Raw genomic sequence first — 19,998 nt, 5'->3', positions numbered from 1 at the left:
GAGTTCATGTTGGGCTATGACAGATGCTTAGGATCAGGTGATTCTGAACCAGTTACCTCATATCAAGAGGCAATTGACTACTGGGACAGGAACCCTCTGTTACTTTTTCAGGATTGGCAAAGTGACTACATTAATTTCCTGTTTCTGTTCTTGCTGTGTAAGTTGAAAGGTCAGAGGGACAGACCTATTCCTTACTTCCCTGAAACTCCAAATCTCCTTTAGCCTCTCCATTCAAAGCAGTGTTGGGAGCCGTGGTGGGGGTGGGACATGGGTAGGAACAGGATTGACCAGGTCCGATGTCCCCCATTCCTGCTACTGCTGCATCCAGATACCAGATCTCCCCTTGAGCCTCTTTCCTTCAGCTCCCAGCTAGAACAAGGGAATAGATTTCCCTCACTTTATTTTAGTGTCCATCTCCCCTGCTAGGTGGTAAATTCTTTGAGGGCAGGGATCGTGTCTACCAAATCTATTGTATTGTACTCTCCTGAGCACTGATTACATTGCTTTGCACACAGTGAGTGCTCAATATATTCCCAAGCTGCTGGGAACAGCATGGTATTTGGGGTCTGGAATTGCTGATGGTGCCGGGAGGGAAGAGTTCCGTTCCTCTCCCTTTAGCTCGGTCACCTCTAGACCATACCTTTCCCACCATCCACAGGTGGAGAAAGAGAACATGTCCAACTTCACAAGGCTGGTGAGGAGGAAATTTGCATTTCATTCTCTTTCCTCCCCATGTCTTGAGACTGTCATGCCCTTAGTCTCCGGTGGCCCAAGAGTGGTATTTGTTAAGTGCTTACTATGTGCCAGGTACTGTTTCGAGGACTGGGGTAGATAAAAATAATGTTGGTATTTGTTAAGCTCTTACTATGTGCTAAACACTGTTCTAAATGCTGGGGTAGACACAATAATAATAATAATGTTGGTATTTGTTAAGCGCTTACTATGTGCAGAGCACTGTTCTAAGCGCTGGGGTAGATACAGGGTCATCAGGTTGTCCCACGTGAGGCTCACAATCTAAATGCCCATTTTACAGATGAGGTAATTGAGGTAGAGAGAAGTTAAGTGACTTGCCCACAGTCACCCAGCTGACAAGTGGCAGAGCTGTGATTCGAACCCATGACCTCTGACTCCCAAGCCCACGCTCTTTCCAGTGAGCCACGCTGCCTCCCAAGGAAATCAGGTTGTCCCACATAGGGCTCAGAGTTTTAGTCCCCATTTTACAGATGAGGTAACTGAGGCACAGAGAAGTTAAGTGACTTGCCCAAAGTCACACAGCTGACAAGTGGCGGAGCCGGGATTAGAGCCCACGACTTCTGACTCCCAATCCCGGGCTCTTTCCACTGAGCCACGTTGCTTCTTTGGACACAGTCCCTGTCCCACATAGGGCTCACAGTCTTAATCCCCATTTTACAGATGAGGTAACGGAAGCACAGAGAAGTGCATTAATTTGCCCAAGGTCACACGGGTCAGGTGAAGGAGGGAAGATATTTCAGATTTTTTCTATGGAAGCCCAGCTGGACATAGTATGGTGTGGGGACTATCAAGGAAGTCCAGGCTTTCCCAGGCTTCTTAGCTCCTCTTTTGCTTCCTGCCCCCATTCTCTCTGTGGGCAGGGAATGTGTCGTTTATTGTTAGATTTCACTGTCCCAAGTGTTAGTACAGTGCTCTGCACACAGTCAGCACTCAATAAATATGAAGGAATTTCCGACTGAAGCAGCTTGTCGTAGTGGAAAGAGCATAGGCCTGGGAATCAATGGATCTGCGTTCCAATCCTGGCTCCGCCTTTTGCCTGCTGGGTAACCTTGGGCAAGTCACTTAATTTCTTGTTGCCTCAGTTAACTCATCTGTCAAATAATAAGTCCTCCTTACTCTGACTTAGATTGTGAGCCCCACGTGGTGCAGGGCCTGTGTCGAACCCCAATGCTTAAACAGTGCCTGGCAAATAGTAACTGCTTAACAAATACCATAAAACCAAACCAAACAAAAAACCTGCCCAGAGTGGGGTTGGGCCTGGGTTCTTAGGAGACAGGAGCAGTGGTGCTCACCAGTCAATCACCTTTTTAATAATAATAATAATAATGATAGTACTAATAATGCTATTTGTTAAGTGCTTACTACGGACTAGGCACTGCACTAAAAGTCGCCTTCGATTGTCATATCCTGACTAGAGTGTTATGTCAGCCTTCTCAATGCTATCCCTGACTCCAGCCTCTCTCCTTTCCATTCCGAACTGTACTGTGCAGCCCAGATCATTTCTCTAAAACATTGTTCGGCACACATCTCTCTACTCCTCAAAAGCCTACAACAGTAAACCCATTCCTCTCCACATTAAGCAGAAACTCCCACTGAGCAGAAAGCAGAAACTCTTGGTTTTAAATCGTAGCTCTATCCCTGTATCCCTTTTACCCACCCACTCTCTTCTCCCACTACACCCCAATTCACATTCTTGGGTCTTCTCAAGTTAATCTGCTCATTGCCTCTTTCTCCTTTCTCTCACCTCTGACCTCTTGCTTGGATATCTGTCCCACTTGAAAGCAGCCAGTCACAGCTCTCCCCATCTTCAAAGCCCTCCTGAAATCCCACCTCCTTCAGGTCTTCCTCGGTTAATTTTTCTTCTCCCCAGGTTACGTCTTCTCAACCGTAACTTCTTGGCCCTTGTGCACTGAAAAAAACACCTGTAGCACGACTATACATATTAACTTGTGTAACTCTTCTTTTTAAGCCCTTACTCATCCACATATCCATCTCTCCATTATTTTTCCTCCTGCCAGTAAATTATTTTAGTGTCTGTTTCCCCCACTAGAATGTATGCTCCTTGAGGACAGATATGTCTACTAATTCTCTTGCCACCCTCTCAGGGTCACACCTGGAGCTCCCAGTACTCTACTAGTCTCGGTTATGCGAGGGAGAGTCAAGCAGAGGCCTCCATTCCTTTCCTAGCTTAGCCACTGGCTAGCGAGTGGAAGACAATCTGCTGCAAGTCAAAACTCACCCGTGCTGGGCAGCAGTGGCATGGGAGAGGGTCGAGGGTGGAGAATCGAGTTTACTGTGTGGAAGGCGGCAATGGTAAACCACTTCTGTATTTTTACCAAGATACACTACCAGAATGATTGCAGATGAAGAGCGGGGCGTTTTGGGAGAGATGCGTCCGTGGTGTCACTATGGGTTGGAAACGGCTCGGCAGCATAAGACAAGAACTCTCTTTGTACTTTCCCAAGTGCTTAGTGTATTGTTCTTTCTATACACATTATAGTAAATAGTACTGTGTGTGTGTGTGTGTGTTGTGTGTGTGTGTATATATACACACACTACAGTATAGTAAATACTATTGAATGATTGATCATAGGCTAACCTGGCAGATATCACCAAATGGCAGATGAGCTTCCCTGCTATTGGGACAAGTAAACTGTACTGATGAGACATGTCTCCATAAACGATACCATAAGAAATGTTTTGAATGGTAGAACAATTTTGAAGTGGTAATGCCTCTTAATTTTCACCCTTTTCATCAGTCCAAGGAAGGTGAATGGTGAGCCTAAGTACCAGTGGCCTTGTTTGTGCCATGAATGATCAACAATGTGGAGCAAGAAAAGAGCTTTGGCTGAGCCAGGAAAACCCAACAATTTGGCACCTGCATTGACGGCTTCTCCAGCAAAACAAGTAGAAAGGAGTCTAACCAGAAAACTGAGAGACCGTAACCCACTTCCATTACCCAATTGCTGCAGCCGGTTTCTCAGTGGCTAAGCTCCTTGTTTAGGCTAAAAATACTTTCTGTTCTCATCTGTCAGGGTTCTTGATTTCTCTTCTTCCAAATATAGCACTGTACAGTTTGGTCTGGAGGTGATGTTAATCGTGCTTTGCACCATATGAATTATGAACAGTAATGGAGGCCCTGGTGATACCTAAGATAGAGTCCTGGCACTTGGGAGGAGTTTGTATTTCCAGTATCAACAGTCAAAATGAAGAATGTGCCATTGATTATAGACCAAATGAGATAGAGCAGTGGGTCTTAAAGGAAAGAACCAGGGTGTGTTGTTAAAGGACCTGGGTTTCAATCCTGGCTCCGCTGCTTCCCTGCTGTGTGATCTTGGGCAAGTCACTTAACAGCCCTTATCTTTAAAATTGGATTCAATACTGGTTCTCGCTCCTACTTATATTATAAGCCCCACGTGGGACAGGGACTGTGTTTAACCTGATCACCTTGTATCAACTCCAGTGCTTACCACTTAATAACTTCTTACCACAATTATTACAGAGGTTAGCAGGCAGGAGATGAGTCCTGTTAGGAGTCCACCGTTACTAATTCCGTGCGACACTATCTCTCGATCTTACAGTTTAAATTGAAATCATCATTTAGCAAGTGAAATGTTTTTATTCTGATATATAATGGTTGTTTTGATAATGTGCCTTCAGATTATTCTAAATTTGAATTTCTATAATAATAATAATTCATAATTATTTTGGTATTGGTTAAGTGCTTTCTATGTGCCAGGCACTGTATTAAGCACTGGGGTGGGTACAAGCAAATTGGATTGGATGCAGTCTCTGTCCCACATGGGGCTCAGTTTAATCCCCATTTTACAGATGAGGTAACTAGGGCACAGAGAAGTGAAGTGACTTGCCCAAGGCCACCCAGCATATGTGTCGATGCCAGAATTAGAACCCATGATCTTCTGATTCCCAGGCCTGTGCTCTATCCACTGCACCATGCTGCTTCCCTTATGCCCTGCTGCTTCTGTTCTGTAGTTCTGTATGGTTGAATTGTTTTACACTTCCTAACCAAGCGTGGCGAAGAATACCTAGATTAGATATTCATATTAATGTACGTCTCCCCCAACTAGGCTGTAAGCTCATTTTGGTTGGGAACGTGTCTATTCTGTTGTATTCTGCTCTCTCCCAGGTGCTTTGTACAGTGCTCTGGACATAGTAAATACTCAATGAATACCATTGATTGATTGATTTCAATTCCCCAAGTATTTCAAGCAACACCTCCCAAACCTTTGCTTGAATTACTGGATAACTGAGGGAAAACTGGAGCTTGTCTGAATAATTTAGTTACCTGTTTGATCAAGTGACTTTGCTCTGTGTAGTATAAACATATCCTTAAATATACATATCTTATTAAACCTCCAACTTCAGAATTGAACTGGATGCTGAAATATAACCAAGTGGTTCTATCTAGATGCCTCTCCATAGCCTGCAGTGGGATGTTTCAAACCGACTATAGCAAACTTAAGCCAGGTCCCCATAACAGAAACACAATTTCCTATAAGATTTGGACCTAAAGTACATTTTTGCTGCAACATTTAGGAATCCTAACTACTAGTGATTGTATTTATAAGTGCTTACTTATATGCAGAGCACTAAGTGCTCAGAAAGTATACAGAAGTGGGAATTAGACACAGTCCTTAGCCCTCAAGTGACTCACAATATAAGAATATAAGTGGGGAGAGGAAACTGGAAACACTTAGGGAGTGGCGAAACAATAAAATATTAAAATAACACAAAAGTCAAGGGTAAATGTGCATAAATCAATACTATGCTATGGCTAGGGGAGCATAATTTCAACAAGCTTTTCCTTTTAAAGCAGATTTGAAACAGGGTGGCATTTTTGTTTGTTTAGGCCTTTTCCCAAATATAATACTGAAGAAGTTGAAATTACAACCGATATAAATCAAGCTAACATTAGTATTTAATGAGCACCTACTTTGTGCAGAGCACTACACTAAGGCGTGGGAGAGTCCTGAAGAAGAAAACACAGTCCCTTGCCCACAAAGGAGCTGACAAAGTAAGTGGGGGAGAGGGGAAAGGAAAGACATGAATTAATTTACATAAAAGAGGGAGAAGTGCTCACAGAGTATGTTGAGCAATAAATATATATACACTTGTCTTATGCTGTCAAGTTGCCTTTGACCCATAGCGACGCCGTGGACACATCTCTCCCAGAACACCCCGCCTCCATCTGCAATCTTTCTGATAGTGTATCCATAGAGTTTTCTTGGTAAAAATATGGAAGTGGTTTACCACTGCCTCATTCCACACTGTAAACTTGAGTCTCCACCCTTGACTCTCTCTCTCGTTTTGCCGCTGCCCATCACGGGTGAGTTTTGACTTGTAGCAGACTGCCTACTGCCTTCCACTAGCCACTGCCCAAGCTAGGAATGGAGTGGATCTGCCTCTGCTTGACTCTCCCTCCCATAGTCGACACTGATAGTGAAAACTCTCCAGGTGCCACCCTGAGTGGAATATATCCTCCCTCATATCACCGTAGTACTTTTGCACTCACTGCTTCCTCTTTCACATATATTGAGAATCAGTATGGCTTAGTGGAAAGAGCACGGGCTTGGGAGTCAGAGGTCGTGGGTTCAAATCCCCGCTCCTCTACTTTTCAGCTGTGTGACTTTAGGCAAGTCATTTAACTTCTCTGTGCCTCAGTTATCTCATCTGTAAAATGGGGATTAAGAAAGTGAGACCCATGTGGGACAACCTGATAACCTTGTATCTACCCCAGTGCTTGGCGCATAATGAGCGCTTAACAAATACCATCACTATTATTATTATTATATATATTTATATGCCATATATGTATGTATGTGATATATATCCCATATATATATATATGTGAAAGGGGAAGTAGTGAGTGCAAAAGTACTGAGATGACACTAGGGAGGATGCAGTCTGGGATGGGGAAGAATTAATCTGGGAATACCTCCTGGAGATGATGCAATTTCAGAAAACTTTTGGAGATGGGAAGCTGTGGACTGGGGGAAAGACAAAAGCCAGAAATTGAAAGTGAGAGTCAAGAATGAAGTAAGAAGGTGAGTGTGGAAGGAAGGAGAAATAAAAGCTGGGCTGTACTAAGAGAGCGAATTAAATGCTTTTGATTTATTGTTTTTGCTTCAAAGCACTAAGTTTAAATTTTGCTTTTGACTTTATTTTTTGCAATTAATCTCTTCTATTTCATCCAAGTTGTAATTGGCACTCTAAAAGTGAAGTTAGTACTTGCCTGGATTAGTAGTATGGTGTGTTTGTATGTGCATGTTCGTTCTATATACGTGTATCTTCTCCTTTGGGTTTGAAAATTATGCTATTGTGGAGAGATTTCTATATTCATGCATGTGAATGTAGCTTTTAAGACAGATGCATGCAGAGAAGCAGCATGGTCTGGTGGCTAGAGCATGGTACAGAGAGTCAGAAGGACCTGGGTTCTAATGCCGGTTCCGCCACTTGTCTGCTGTGTGACCTTGGGCAAGTAACTTAAATTCTCCGGACCTTAGTTACCTCAACTGTAAATTGGGGATTTAGACTGTGAGCCCCATGTGGGACATGGACCGTGTCCAATTTCATACATTCATTCAATCGTATTTATTGAGCGCTTGCTGTGTGCAAAGCACTGTACTAAGTACTTGGGAGAGAACGGTAACAAACAGACACATTCCCTACCCATAACGAGCTCACAGTCTAGAGACGGAGACAGACGTTAATATACATAAATTACAAATATATACATATGTGCCACTGGGATGGGAATAGCTGAATAGTTTATATGTACGCCAGTATTTAGAACAGTGCTTGACACAGTAAGCACATAACAAATACCATTATTATTATCATATATCATATTATCAATTCTTTTAAAGTTGTAGGAAAGCAGTGATTCCTTCTTGGAGTTCTACCTGGTTCTACTGACGCAGTTCTGTTCTGGTTCTCCTACATATCTCTTTGGCTCCCTCGCCTCTCCCCTTTCAGCCCCAAACCGTGGATTTCCCTCAAGGCTCTAAGCTGTGTTTCTCTTCTCACTTCACACTCATTTGTTCAGGGAACTCATCCATTCCTACGACTTCAACTGCTTCCACTATGCAGTTGAATCCCAAATCTACCTTACTCTCTTCTGCAGTCTCACCTTTCCACTTATCCCCAGGACCTCTCCAATTGGATGGCCCACCGTCACCTTTACCTCAGTATCTCTAAACCTCAACTTCTCATCTTCCCTAGCAAATCCCGGCTCTGCTACTTGTCAGCTGTGTGACTGTGGGCAAGTCACTTAACTTCTCTGTGCCTCATTTACCCCATCTGTAAAATGGGGATTAACTATGAGCCTCACGTGGGACAACCTGACTAGACTATTATATCAACCTCCTCATGGTCTCCTTTTTTATGGTGTTTATTAAGCACTTAGTTTCAAACACTTTTCTAAGCACTGGGGTAGAGACAAGTCAATCAGAGCAGACACAATCTTTCCCACATAGGGCTCTCCTTATCTCCAGCCTCTCCCCTCGCCAAACCACACGTCATTCTTCTACCAGGATCGTTTTCCTAAAAAGTCATTCTGCACCTCCTCTTCATTCCTCAGTCATTTGTTGCTACCCATTCTTCTCTGCCTCAAGCAGAAACTCCTGACCTTTGGATTTCAGACACTTCATTAACTCTCTCTTTCTCTGTCTCTTACTTTTGCCTCTTCTCCAATTACATTCCTCAGTCATTCTTTGTTCTGGGCAAGCTAACCTCACCACCAATCAATCAACACAGAGCACTGTACTAAGCACTTGAGTAAGTACAATACAACAGAGCCTGTAGACATGATCCCTGTCCACAAGGAGCTTACGTAACAGTGTACAGAGGGAGACAGATATTAAACCACAGAATGGTGAAATAGGGGACGAGGATTTGTACATCTCACCTCCAGCTCGTCACCCACTTCCTTTCTCCTACCTCCGACTCCATCGTTCTTAAAAATCTGCCTGACCTCTGCTCTCTCTGTCTTCAAAGCTCTCCTAAAATCCCACCTCTTCTAAGGGGAATCCCCAATTAATTTTCTTCTCCCCAAGCCACATCCAACTACCACATCATCGCTTATCTTAAGATGATCACAACCACCCAAGATGTTTCTGCACATATTGTTTTCCAAATTCTATCAGTTAATCAGTGGTAACTATGTGCATATCACTGTACTAAGCATTTACTATAAGAACTTATTTATTCACCTATATTTTTACATTTTTTCTTTTTTTTTTTGCTTCATAATTTATTCTTTGTGTGATTCCCCTCTTAGTCTGTCACATCCTGGATGGCAGGGATAATCTCCCTAGCATTTAGCACAGTGCTCTTCATAGTGCAGGTACTTAATCAGTACTGCTGATTGATTTGCACTTCTCCTCCAAGAGGCCTTCCCTGACTAGGTCCTCACTTTCTCTTTTGCCACTCGCTTTTGCATCACCCTTGCACTTGGATTTGTTCTTTGTGTGATTCCCCTCTTAGTCTGTCACATCCTGGATGGCAGGGATAATCTCCCTAGCATTTAGCACAGTGCTCTTCATAGTGCAGGTACTTAATCAGTACTGCTGATTGATTTGCACTTCTCCTCCAAGAGGCCTTCCCTGACTAGGTCCTCACTTTCTCTTTTGCCACTCGCTTTTGCATCACCCTTGCACTTGGATTTGCATTCTTTATTCATCCTTCCCTGAGTGACAACAGCACTTATCCGCGGTTTATTAATTTATATTACTGTCTGTCTCCCCCTCTAGACTATAAGCTCACTGTGAGCAAGGGACGTATCTACCAACTCTGTATATTGTACTCTCCCAAGTGCTTCGTACAGTGCTGTGCACACAGCGCTCAATAAATGTGATCGATTGGTTGATTCGCTTCCCACAGTTGCAAATGCATTTTCATTTCTTTGTCTTGAAGCATCACCAACCTACTCTCTGATTCTCAATCTCGTCTATCCCACCACTGACCCCTTAACTGAGTTCTTCCTTGGACCTGGAACTCCCTCCCTTTTCACATCTGACAGTTCATCACTCTCTCCACCTTCAAAACCCTCCCAAATTCACAACTCCTCCAAGATGCCTTCCCTGAATGAGCCCTTCATTTCCCCTGGCCACCTTCCTCTCTGTGTCAACTAAGCACTTGGTTGTGTATCCCTTAACCACTTTGATACTCACCTCAGCCCCAGAGTACTTACATAAATATTCTTATTCTCTACTATTTCCCCTATCTCTAATCTACTTAAATGTAGAGTGTAAGCTCCTTGTGGGCAGGGTCGCCCCTTCCAACTCGTCCGTAGTGCTTAGTACAGTCCTGTGCTTGTAGTAAGCATTAAATAAATACCATTGATTGATGTATTAGTTCTTGGAGATCCGTCTCATTTCTAATTGGTATATGTCATATGAGACTAGTCCATTTTCTGCCACTGTCTACCAACTTTCAAAACTATTTGAGGTTTTGCTTTGCTGTGTCCATAGCGTTTATTCTGTCCATGCTGTTTGTTTTCCCCATTCTGGCTTACCTTACAGTAGTTGTTTGGGTATCTTGTTGTCATGCCATTCTCAATCAATCAATTAATCGTATTTATTGAGTGCTTACTTTGTGCAGATCACTGTACTAAGCACTTGGGAGAGTACAGTATAAAAGAGTCAGTAGACATGTTCCCTGCCCACAACGAGTTTACAGTCTATAGAGGGAGTTAGCCTTTAATATAAATAAATTATGGATTTATACATAAGTGCAGTAGTTCTGAGGAAAATAAAAGGTGCAAATCCAATTGCATGGACAACATAGAAAGGAGTGGGAGAAGATTAAATGAGAGCATAGGGAAGGAGTCTTGGAAGAGATGTAAGGCTTTGAAAATGGAGAACTGATTGTCTGATATGAAGAGGGAGGGTGTTCTAGGCCAGAGGCAGGATATGGGTGAAGGGTCGGAAATGAGATAGACGAGACTGAGGCACAGTAAGTAGGTTGACAGTAGAAGAGCAAAGCTGCAGGCTGGTTTGTAGTAGGAAATCAGAGGGGTAAGGTAAGAGAGGGTAAGTTGATTTTGTGCTTTAAAGCCAATGGTAAGAAGTTTCTGTTTGATGTGCAGGTGGATGGGCAATCACTGTAGGTTCCTGAGGAGTCGGGAAACATGGAGTGAAACATGGAGTCTCCTCACAGAAAGGGCAACTTCAGCAGTGCATGGATTGAAATGGAATTCCGAGTCCTGAATATTTGCTGTAACTGATGGCATTCTGTGCTGGGAAGGAAGAAAGAGAGGGAGATGATTGGAATGCTGTTTAGGCAGGTGAGAGGAGATGGGGTGTGGTGGCCAACATAGATAACCTTACACCTGGAGAGAATGAAGACAGTTCAGAGTTCCTGAGAATGGAAGTCATTTATTTAGCCAAGTGGTAAATTCAGCCAACCCTCCTTTTAGTACAATGGAGAGGAATCGAGACGAGAGTCCCAGCTGGATTTAGGATGGTTATTTTAGGCTAGTTTTGTATAAATAATGATAATAATAATAGTGGAATTTGTTAAGTGCTGTGTGCCAGGCAAGTGTACTAAGCACTGGAGTGGATACGAGCAAATTGGGTTGGACAAAATCTATGTTCCACCTGGGGCTCACACTCTTAATCCCCATTTTAATAATAATGTAATAATAATAATGTTGCTATTTGTTAAGCGCTTACTATGTGCCGAGCACTGTTCTAAGCGCTGGGTAGACACAGGGGAATCAGGTTGTCCCATGTGGGGCTCACAGTCTTAATCCCCATTTTACAGATGAGGTCACCGAGGCACAGAGAAGTTAAGTGACTTGCCTAATGTCACACAGCTGACAAGTGGCCTAGCCGGCATTCGAACCCATGACTTCTGACTCCAAAGCTCGTGCTCTTTCCACTGACCCACGCTGCTTCTTTTACAGATGAGGGAAGTGAGGCCCAGAGAAGGGGAGGAACTGGGATTAGAACCCAGGTCCTTCTGACTCCCAAGCTGTTTCTCTATCCACTAGGGTGCTTCAGTAGACCCAGGAAGACAACTGTTTTACTTGCTACCCTTCACATGGCAAATCCATTAGCAGAAGAAGTCTTCGTCCATGTCCCCTCCACGCACCTCCCTGCAGGGAAGGCTAATCAGCACTGTGTTAATCATTATCTGTGATTCCACATAATGGTCCACCCAGAAAGGACCAGTTAGAGAGGTGACTGGTCAGGAAAGGGGAGAGAGCTAGTTAACAGGAGGCTAAAGGTTAGTTGTTGATTAAAGCCAAAGGGATGATGTGTTGTTGGTGTGGACCCATGGACAGTCTGAGTCCCTCTGGTAACCCTGAAAGCAGCGTGGCTCACTGAAAAGAGCCCGGGCTTGGGAGCCAGAGGTCATGGGTTTGAATCCCGGCTCTGCCACCTGCCAGCTGTGTGACTGTGGGCAAGTCACTTTCTTCTCTGTGCCTCAGTTCCCTCATCTGTAAAATGAGGATGAAGACTGTGAGCCTCATGTGGGACAATCTGATTACCCTGTATCTACCCCAGTGCTTAGAACAGTGCTCTGCACATAGTAAGCGCTTAACAAATACCAACATTATTATTATGAACCAGACTGCTGGCCTGAAGAATTGGAGTTCAAATAAGGAAGTGATGAGCCTTAGTTAACTATTTAGAGATCAATCCATCTATGGTATTTACTGCGCGCTTGCTGGATGCAGAGCACAGTTTTAAGTGCTGAGAAGAGTACAAGAAGCTCAGCCTAGTGGAAAGAGCACAGTCTTGGAAGTCAGAGGACGTGGGTTCTAATCCCGGCTCCACCACATGTCAGTTGTGTGACCTTGAGCAAGTCCTTAACTTCTCTGTGCCTCAGTTCCCTTATCTGTAAAATGGGGATTAAGACTGTGAGCCCCATGTGGGACAGGGACTGTGTCCAACCTGATTACCTTGTACCTACCCCAGTGCTCAGTGCTTGACATATAGTAAGTACTTAACAAATACCATAAAAAAACTCTCTCTCCACTGGCTAGGCCTAGCCCCTGATGGAGGAGACCATTCAGGACCAAACAATTTGGTAGCTCAGCTGAAAGTATTTATTAATAATAATAATAATAGTATTTAAGTGCTTACTATGTGCCGAGCATCTCCCTTTGAGTGTAAGCTCTTGATGCTTGTTTACTATTTTAGTTCCCTGTTTTGTACCTCTTAGGAGCATAGCACAGTGATCTGCACCAGTAGGTGCTCAGTAAATGTTATGCTTCTCTCCTTACTCTGACAGGGGCAAGAGGGGAGAGTAGAATTCATTCATTAATTTGGTCGTATTTGTTGAGTGCTTGCTGTGTGCAGAGCACTGTACTAAGTGCTTGGGAGAGTACAATATAGCAACAAACACATTCCCTTCCCCCAGCAAGCTTACAGTCTAGGGAGGGAGATAGACTTGAATATAAATAAATTACAAATACGTACATAAGTGCTGTGAATTGAATATGCTACCCTCAAGTCTTCTGAGGATCCTTTGAATCCCCCAGGGATGGGAGGAAAGAAAAGTCTCCCTCCACTGCTTTGTCTATTGTGCAAACCCAGTTAATCTGGGGTTTAGTGCAGCGATAAAATAACCAAGGCAACACCTCTCCTTATAACCTGGCAATGTGTCACCTGGAAGGAGGGGTTGACTACATCTACATAATCTAAAGGATTACAAGGAATCAGGAGCATTTACCATTGAACGTTTACCATTTACCCAGAAGTGTTGTGTCTTAGTGGAAAGAGCGTGGGCCTGAGAGTCAGAGGATTTGAGTTCTAATCCAGGCTGCATCACTCATCTGCTTGTCTGCTTTGTGACCTTGGTCAAGTCACTTTATTGTGCCTCGGTTACCTCCTCTGTGAAATGGGGATTAAGACTGTGAACCCTAGGTGGGACAGGGACTGTGTCCAACCTGATTATCTTGTATCTACTGAAGCTTTTAGTGCAATGCCTGGCAAATAGGAAGTGCTTAACAAATACAGTGAAAAAAAGAGCATTGACCAGTGGGCACTTCACCAGAAACTTGTTTGGCTCCGAGTGACCCTACCTTTTGGTGTTTGAGTCCCAAGACTAAAAGGCCCTGTTGTTACTCCCCATAATTCCCCGTTCTTAGACATAGATGGTGGGGTGGAGAGCTTTCCTTCTCCATCCTAGAAGAGAATGGTTCTCAACCAGTGTGTTACACTGTCAATAGAGGAATTTATCTTTTCCCTAGCTTCTGCCTCACTCGTTTCTATCTCCATGTCCCTCTCATTTTAGACTTCTTTATTGGTCCCACTAAAGTAACTGCAGAACGTGGCAACCTGTCCTTTTCCAGTCTAGGATCTCCGGTTTGTAATGCAATAGCCACAGGTTATTGTCCAAATTACTCTATCTGACTTCCATCTTGTTCCTGTGCTGATTGAATGGTTTTGGAGTGTGCTTGTTCAAGCACGGATCTACCAAAATAGAATATTATGGGTAAGCAACACTGTATTCAGTTTCCTCAGGATTCTCCCCCTCCATGCCCCCTCTTTTTATTTATTTTTTTTTGTGGAGGGAGTAATTTTTCTTGTGGGGGCGGGGACGGGGAAGCACATCAGAATTGTTCCTTTAATTCTAACCTTCCAGGAAACACCTTCCAAAAAAATTATTTTCTTTTCTCCTATCAATTTACCTTTGACTTTTTCTTGCTGTGAATTTTCATAGCCAGATTGATTTAAAGACAATGGCCAACAGGAAGGAGCAGTTTTCTTTATCTTTTGCTAGCTGTTGAAAGAATCAGAGAATGATTTTTACCCTTTTGTGTTATGAGTTAATTTTGTAGAAAGAGCAGTCAGGGAAACATTTTCCTTACCTTGGTGAGTAAATAAGGCACAGGTTCCCATATTTTTTAATAGATTTTGTCCCATCCCTATTTTGCTTCCCTCTTTGTGGAGGCCCTGTGATTTTTTTTTTTAAAAAAACTACTGGATCAGGTGCTAGGAAGCTCATGGATAAATTGATGTGTATGTGAATGAGCTATTCTGCATTCCTGCTTTTCTATCTCAGTCATGTTCAAAAGTCTCTCGGGATGGTTCAGAAATCTCATTCAATTTCAAAATTGAGCTTTCCTTGAAGATCTTTGAGAACAATTGTTCACAAAGTGCACAGGCCTGACAAACCGAATCAATCAATCAATGGTATTTATTGAGCACTTACTGTGTGTTGCTCACTGAACTATGAGCTTGGGAGAGTACAGTACATTAGAGTTGGTAGATATGATTCCTGCCCTCAAGGACCTTACCATCTAATAGGGGAGAGAAATGCTAAAATAAATCTCATATAAGGGAAGTGGCAGAAAATAAGGAAGTATACAAAGTGCTGTGGGAGTGGGGTATCAAAGTGCCTAAGGGGTGCCATGCTGCCAGTTACCATGATGACCCAAGCATTCATCATTTGCTCCCTCCTTTACTGCATCAGCCTCCTCGCTGATATCTCCCTTCCCTCTCCAGTCCTTATTTCCCTCTCCTGCCGTGATCATTTTTCTGAAGAAACATTCAATCCCTATCTCCCGACTCCCCAAAAACCTCCAAAGGTTGTCCGTCCACCTCTGCATTGAACAGAAACTCCTTACTGTCGGCCTTAAGGCACTATCAGCTCTATCAACCACATTTAAAGTATGAAAATAATTTTACATGCAAATAATAGCTTTTAAAATGCACTGAAACTGTCTACCCTCGCTGATCTCCTACAACTAACCTACACATTTCACTCTTCTAGCACTAACCTACTCTCCGTACCTCAATCTCATCTATCCTGCCACTGACCCCTTGCCCACATTCTCCCGTGGGCCTGAACTCCTTCCCCCATCACATCCAATTAGTCCACCACTCTCCTCACCTTCAAACCCCTTCTAAAATCGCATCTCCTCCAAGAGACCTTCCCAGACTGAGCCCTTAAGTTCCTTTACTGCCATGGCCTCTGAATTGGCTATACACTTGCCTGTGCACCCTTTAAGCACATTGATATTCAACCCAGCTCCGCAACACTTTTATAAATATTCTTATACTTAGGGGAAGCAGCGTGGCTCAGTGGAAAGAGCCTGGGCTTTGGAGTCAGAGGTCATGGGTTTGACTCCCAGCTCTGCCACTTGTCAGCTGTGTGACTGTGGGCAAGTCACTTCACTTCTCTGTGCCTCAGTTACCTCATCTGTAAAATGGGGATTAACTGTGAGCCTCACGTGGGACAACCTGATTACCCTGTATCTACCCCAGCGCTTAGAAGAGTGCTCTGCACATAGTAAGCGCTTAACAAATACCAACATTATTATTATTATTATACTTTACTCTTTCCCCCGTACCCCTAATCTATTGTCAGTTTCCCTTTATAGACTCTAAGCTCCTTGAGGGCAGAAATCAGGTCTACCAACTTCGTTGTTTTGTACTTTCCCAAGCACTCATTCATTCAATCATATTTATTGAGTGCTTAATATGTGCAGAGCACTGTACTAAGCACCTGGAATGTACAATTTGGTGACAGAAGTGCTCTGCTCACAGTAACAGCTCAATCAATGCCATTGATCGATTGGGTTCTGAGATGGAGAATGGCCTAGTGGAAAGAACATGGATCTGGAAGTCAGAGGACCTGGGTTCTAATCCTACCTCTGCCAGTTGCTTGCTCTGTGACCTTTGGTAAGCCACTTAACTTCTCTAGGCTTCAGTATCCTCAACTGTAAAATAGGGATTACTTGGTCTCCCTCTTACTTGGTCTGTGAGCCCATTTGGGGCAGGGACTGTGTCCAACCTAATTATCTAGTACTTATCCCGGTGCTTAGAACTGTGTTTGACACATAACAAGCATTTAATAAATACCATAAAAAGAGAAAAAAACAAAAGCAATGCAGAAGGGAGAGCGATTAGGGTGCGGTAGAAGAGTTTAGTCAGTGAAGACTTCTTGGAAGAAATATGATTTTAGTAGGGCTTTGATGGGGAGAGTGGGAATCTGTTGGATATGTGGATATGGATAGGGATATCTGTTAGATGTGACAGAGGGAGGATGTGGATAAAGTATCAGTGATGAGATCAAGAAAAAGTGAGTAGATTGGTATGAGAGTAGTGTGTGGGCAAGGTTGTACAGTAGATGAATGTGGTTAGGTAGGCAGAGGAGATCTGATTGAGTATCTTAAAACCCAAAGATGGACGACCCTTAATAATGCCTTGATAATATTCCAGGCAGGGTCTGATATTTGCTCTCTGAATTAGTAGAACAATAATTACTGAATGGTTAAAGTATTAACTGAGCACCCATTGGTGCAAAGGACTGTATTAAGTGCATTACTCTTTTTTCAGTTGTGGTGTGGAGAAAACTACTTGTAGCTTTCCTGTGTCTTAAAAGCAACTAGAAGCTCATACTTTAACCCTGAGAGAACCCATTTCCTTCCTTTCAAAACATCCTGAGGTACTGATGGCAGATATTTTAGCCTTTCCATGAAGATACTAAACCTCTTTTTCACTTCCTCAACAACAACCTGGTCTTCTCACCTTCCCCTCTCCTGCAGCTTTCTCCAAAACCTCTTCAGAAGTTCAGCTAGAATTTTTGTTTTTCTTGCCCCTTATTATCTGAGAAAGGTAACCCCTACACTCCCCTACCTACAGATTGGCAGTTAACTCTTCCACAGCCAACACCTGACTTCTCTAACCTAACTCCCTTCAACTTTCTCTAGACTGTAATCTCATTACAGACATGAATTGCATTTGCTAATTCTGTTACATCGTACTCTCCCAAGGGCTTAATATAATGCTCTGCACACTGTAAGCACTCAATAAATACCATTGATTAATTGATTCCAGACTTTGGAACATTGTCCAACTGGGAGTCCTAAATGGTACTGAGCTACTTGGAAAGAAAACCAACAAAAGCAAACTAAGTTCTGCCAAATCTGCCTTGTGAAACTATATTTCTCACAATGAAGCTGGTTACTGATGGATGTGTAAACTGACAAATTAGGTGGCTGTAGGTTTCATTACAGTGAGGTAGATGATCAATTTTTCTTGATTGTCATTCTGGAGTATCTTTCAGGGGTTTTCAATTTATCACCACCCTCAATAACAGTACCAGTTCTTGGGGATGTAATGTGTTTTGCAATGGGAAATGTGTAGGACTAACGATGATGGGGTGATTACTAAACCCTCTCCACTAGAAAATTATCAAAGGTCTTATTTTTAAAACCACATTTAAAGTATAAAAATAATTTTACATGCAAATAATAGCTTTTAAAATGCACTGAAGCCCCTTACTGAATAGTTTAACTTTTGAATACTTTCAGAGGAAATTTTAAAATAACGCTTTGGTAAAAAGAAGCAGCGTGAGCAGCGTGGCTCAGTGGAAAGGGCATGGGCTTGGGAGCCAGAGGTCATGGGTTCGAATCCCAGCTCTGCCACTTGTCAGCTGTGTGGCTGTGGGCAAGTCACTTCACTTCTCGGTGCCTCAGTTACCTCATCTGTAAAATGGGGATTGTGAGCCCCACGTGGGACAACCTGATTCCCCTGTGTCTACCCCAGTGCTTAGAACAGTGCTTGGCACATAGTAAGCGCTTAACAAATACCAACATTATTATTATTATTAAAAAGCATAGACATAGACATTTTTCTCTCTTAAAGCAGCAGATGGCGGTGTTACCATGAATGTTTAAATAGCAGATGAAAATATGTTTTTTTTTAAATCCCGGAAAGTAGTGGTAACTTCCCTTTTCTTCTAGTGTTTTGATCATTAAGACTTGACAGTTTGATAATAATGTCTCTAGAGCAGTGTGGTGTTAATGACATCTTAGATCCACTTACGAATAATTGTTTACAGACTTGTACTTCCAGAACAGGAATTATTCCTACGTTTGCAATTGATGGGCTTTTCCTTTTTTTTAATGTTTAGAGTGTTAGGCTATTCTTTGCTACTTTAGCACTCAGGCTTATATTCCTTCCAGCAGCATGGCTTTGTAGAGAGAGCCTGGGCCCCGGATCAGAGAATCTGGATTCTAGTCCTGGCTCTGTCACTTGTGTGCTGCTTGACCTTGGACAAGTACCTTAACATCTCATAGCCATATTCTTCTCATCTGTAAAGTGATAATACAATAATTGTTCATCTTGAGACTGCAAGTCCCACATGGGAGAGGGACTGTGTCTGATGTGATTATCTTGGATGTATCCCAGTATTTAGCACTTAATAAACGTATCGTCATTATTATTATTATTATTTTAATAATGTCCAGCAATTATCCACTGCCCACCTGACCTCCTCCACACTATCTCATGTGTGGCCTAGTGGAAAAAGCACAGATCTGGAAATCAGAGGACCTGGATTCTAATCCTGGCTCAGCCACTTGCCTGTTGTGTGACCTTGAGCAAGTCATTTAACTTCACTTGGAAAGGGCCTGGGCTTTGGAGTCAGAGGTCATGAGTTCGAATCCCAGCTCTGCCACTTGTCAGCTGTGTGACTGTGGGCAAGTCACTTAACTTCTCTGTGCCTCAGTTACCTCATCTGTAAAATGGGGATGAAGACTGTGAGCCCCACGTGGGACAACCTGATTCCCCTGTGTCTCCCCCAGTGCTTAGAACAGTGCTCTGCACATAGTAAGCGCTTAACAAATACCAACATTAATCCTGGCTCAGCCACTTGCCTGTTGTGTGACCTTGAGCAAGTCATTTAACTTCACTTGGGAAGGGCCTGGGCTTTGGAGTCAGAGGTCATGAGTTCGACTCCCGGATCTGCCACTTGTCAGCTGTGTGACTGTGGGCAAGTCACTTCACTTATCTGTGCCTCAGTTACCTCATCTGTAAAATGGGGATTAACTGTGAGTCTCACGTGGGACAACCTGATGACCCTGTATCTACCCCAGTGCTTAGAACAGTGCTCTGCACATAGTAAGCGCTTAACAAATACCAATTTATTATTCACTGGGCCTCAGTTTCCTCAACTGTAAAATATGAATTCGGATCCTGTCCTCTCTCTTATCGAGACCGTAAACTGTGCCCAACTTCATTATCTTCCATCTATCCCAGCCCTCACTACCATGTGTGGAACATAGCAAGAGCTTAACAAATACCACAGTTGTTATTCTTAAGTAAGGTTGCTAGCCGCCTAGTAGTGCCTTGATGAATTTTAGAGTATAGAATCTGTTTGGTATTTCTAAACAGACTCATTCAAATTTTGGGATTTGGTATTGGGGCCATTTCTGCCATTACTGTTGCCTTATTACATCATCTTCTTGCCATCTATGTTAAT

The 19,998-nt window shown here is 43.1% G+C and overlaps 1 protein-coding gene across 4 annotated transcripts in view; it reads left to right on the top strand.

Moving 5' to 3' along the window:
• Nucleotides 1–19,998, top strand: part of SLC16A9 (solute carrier family 16 member 9) — a 58,582-nt gene that overhangs the window by 17,023 nt on the left and 21,561 nt on the right. Inside the window, exon 2 of one of the 4 annotated variants that reach the window (XM_029060241.1) lies at nucleotides 10,862–11,059. The exons of 2 other annotated variants lie outside the window; for them this stretch is intronic. Coding sequence is in view for 1 of the 2 variants with exons in the window: in XM_029060240.2 (XP_028916073.1) it covers nucleotides 14,217–14,220 (4 nt within the window). In the remaining variant the exon portion in view is untranslated. Of the gene's footprint in view, nucleotides 1–10,861; nucleotides 11,060–14,054; nucleotides 14,221–19,998 lie in introns of those variants that run through there. One more of the 4 variants, XM_029060240.2, reaches the window with a different exon arrangement.

This window comes from Ornithorhynchus anatinus, chromosome 3, assembly GCF_004115215.2.
Source record: "Ornithorhynchus anatinus isolate Pmale09 chromosome 3, mOrnAna1.pri.v4, whole genome shotgun sequence".
In the NCBI taxonomy this organism is placed as follows: Eukaryota; Metazoa; Chordata; class Mammalia; order Monotremata; family Ornithorhynchidae; genus Ornithorhynchus; species Ornithorhynchus anatinus.
This window is presented reverse-complemented; position numbering and strand designations above follow the sequence as displayed.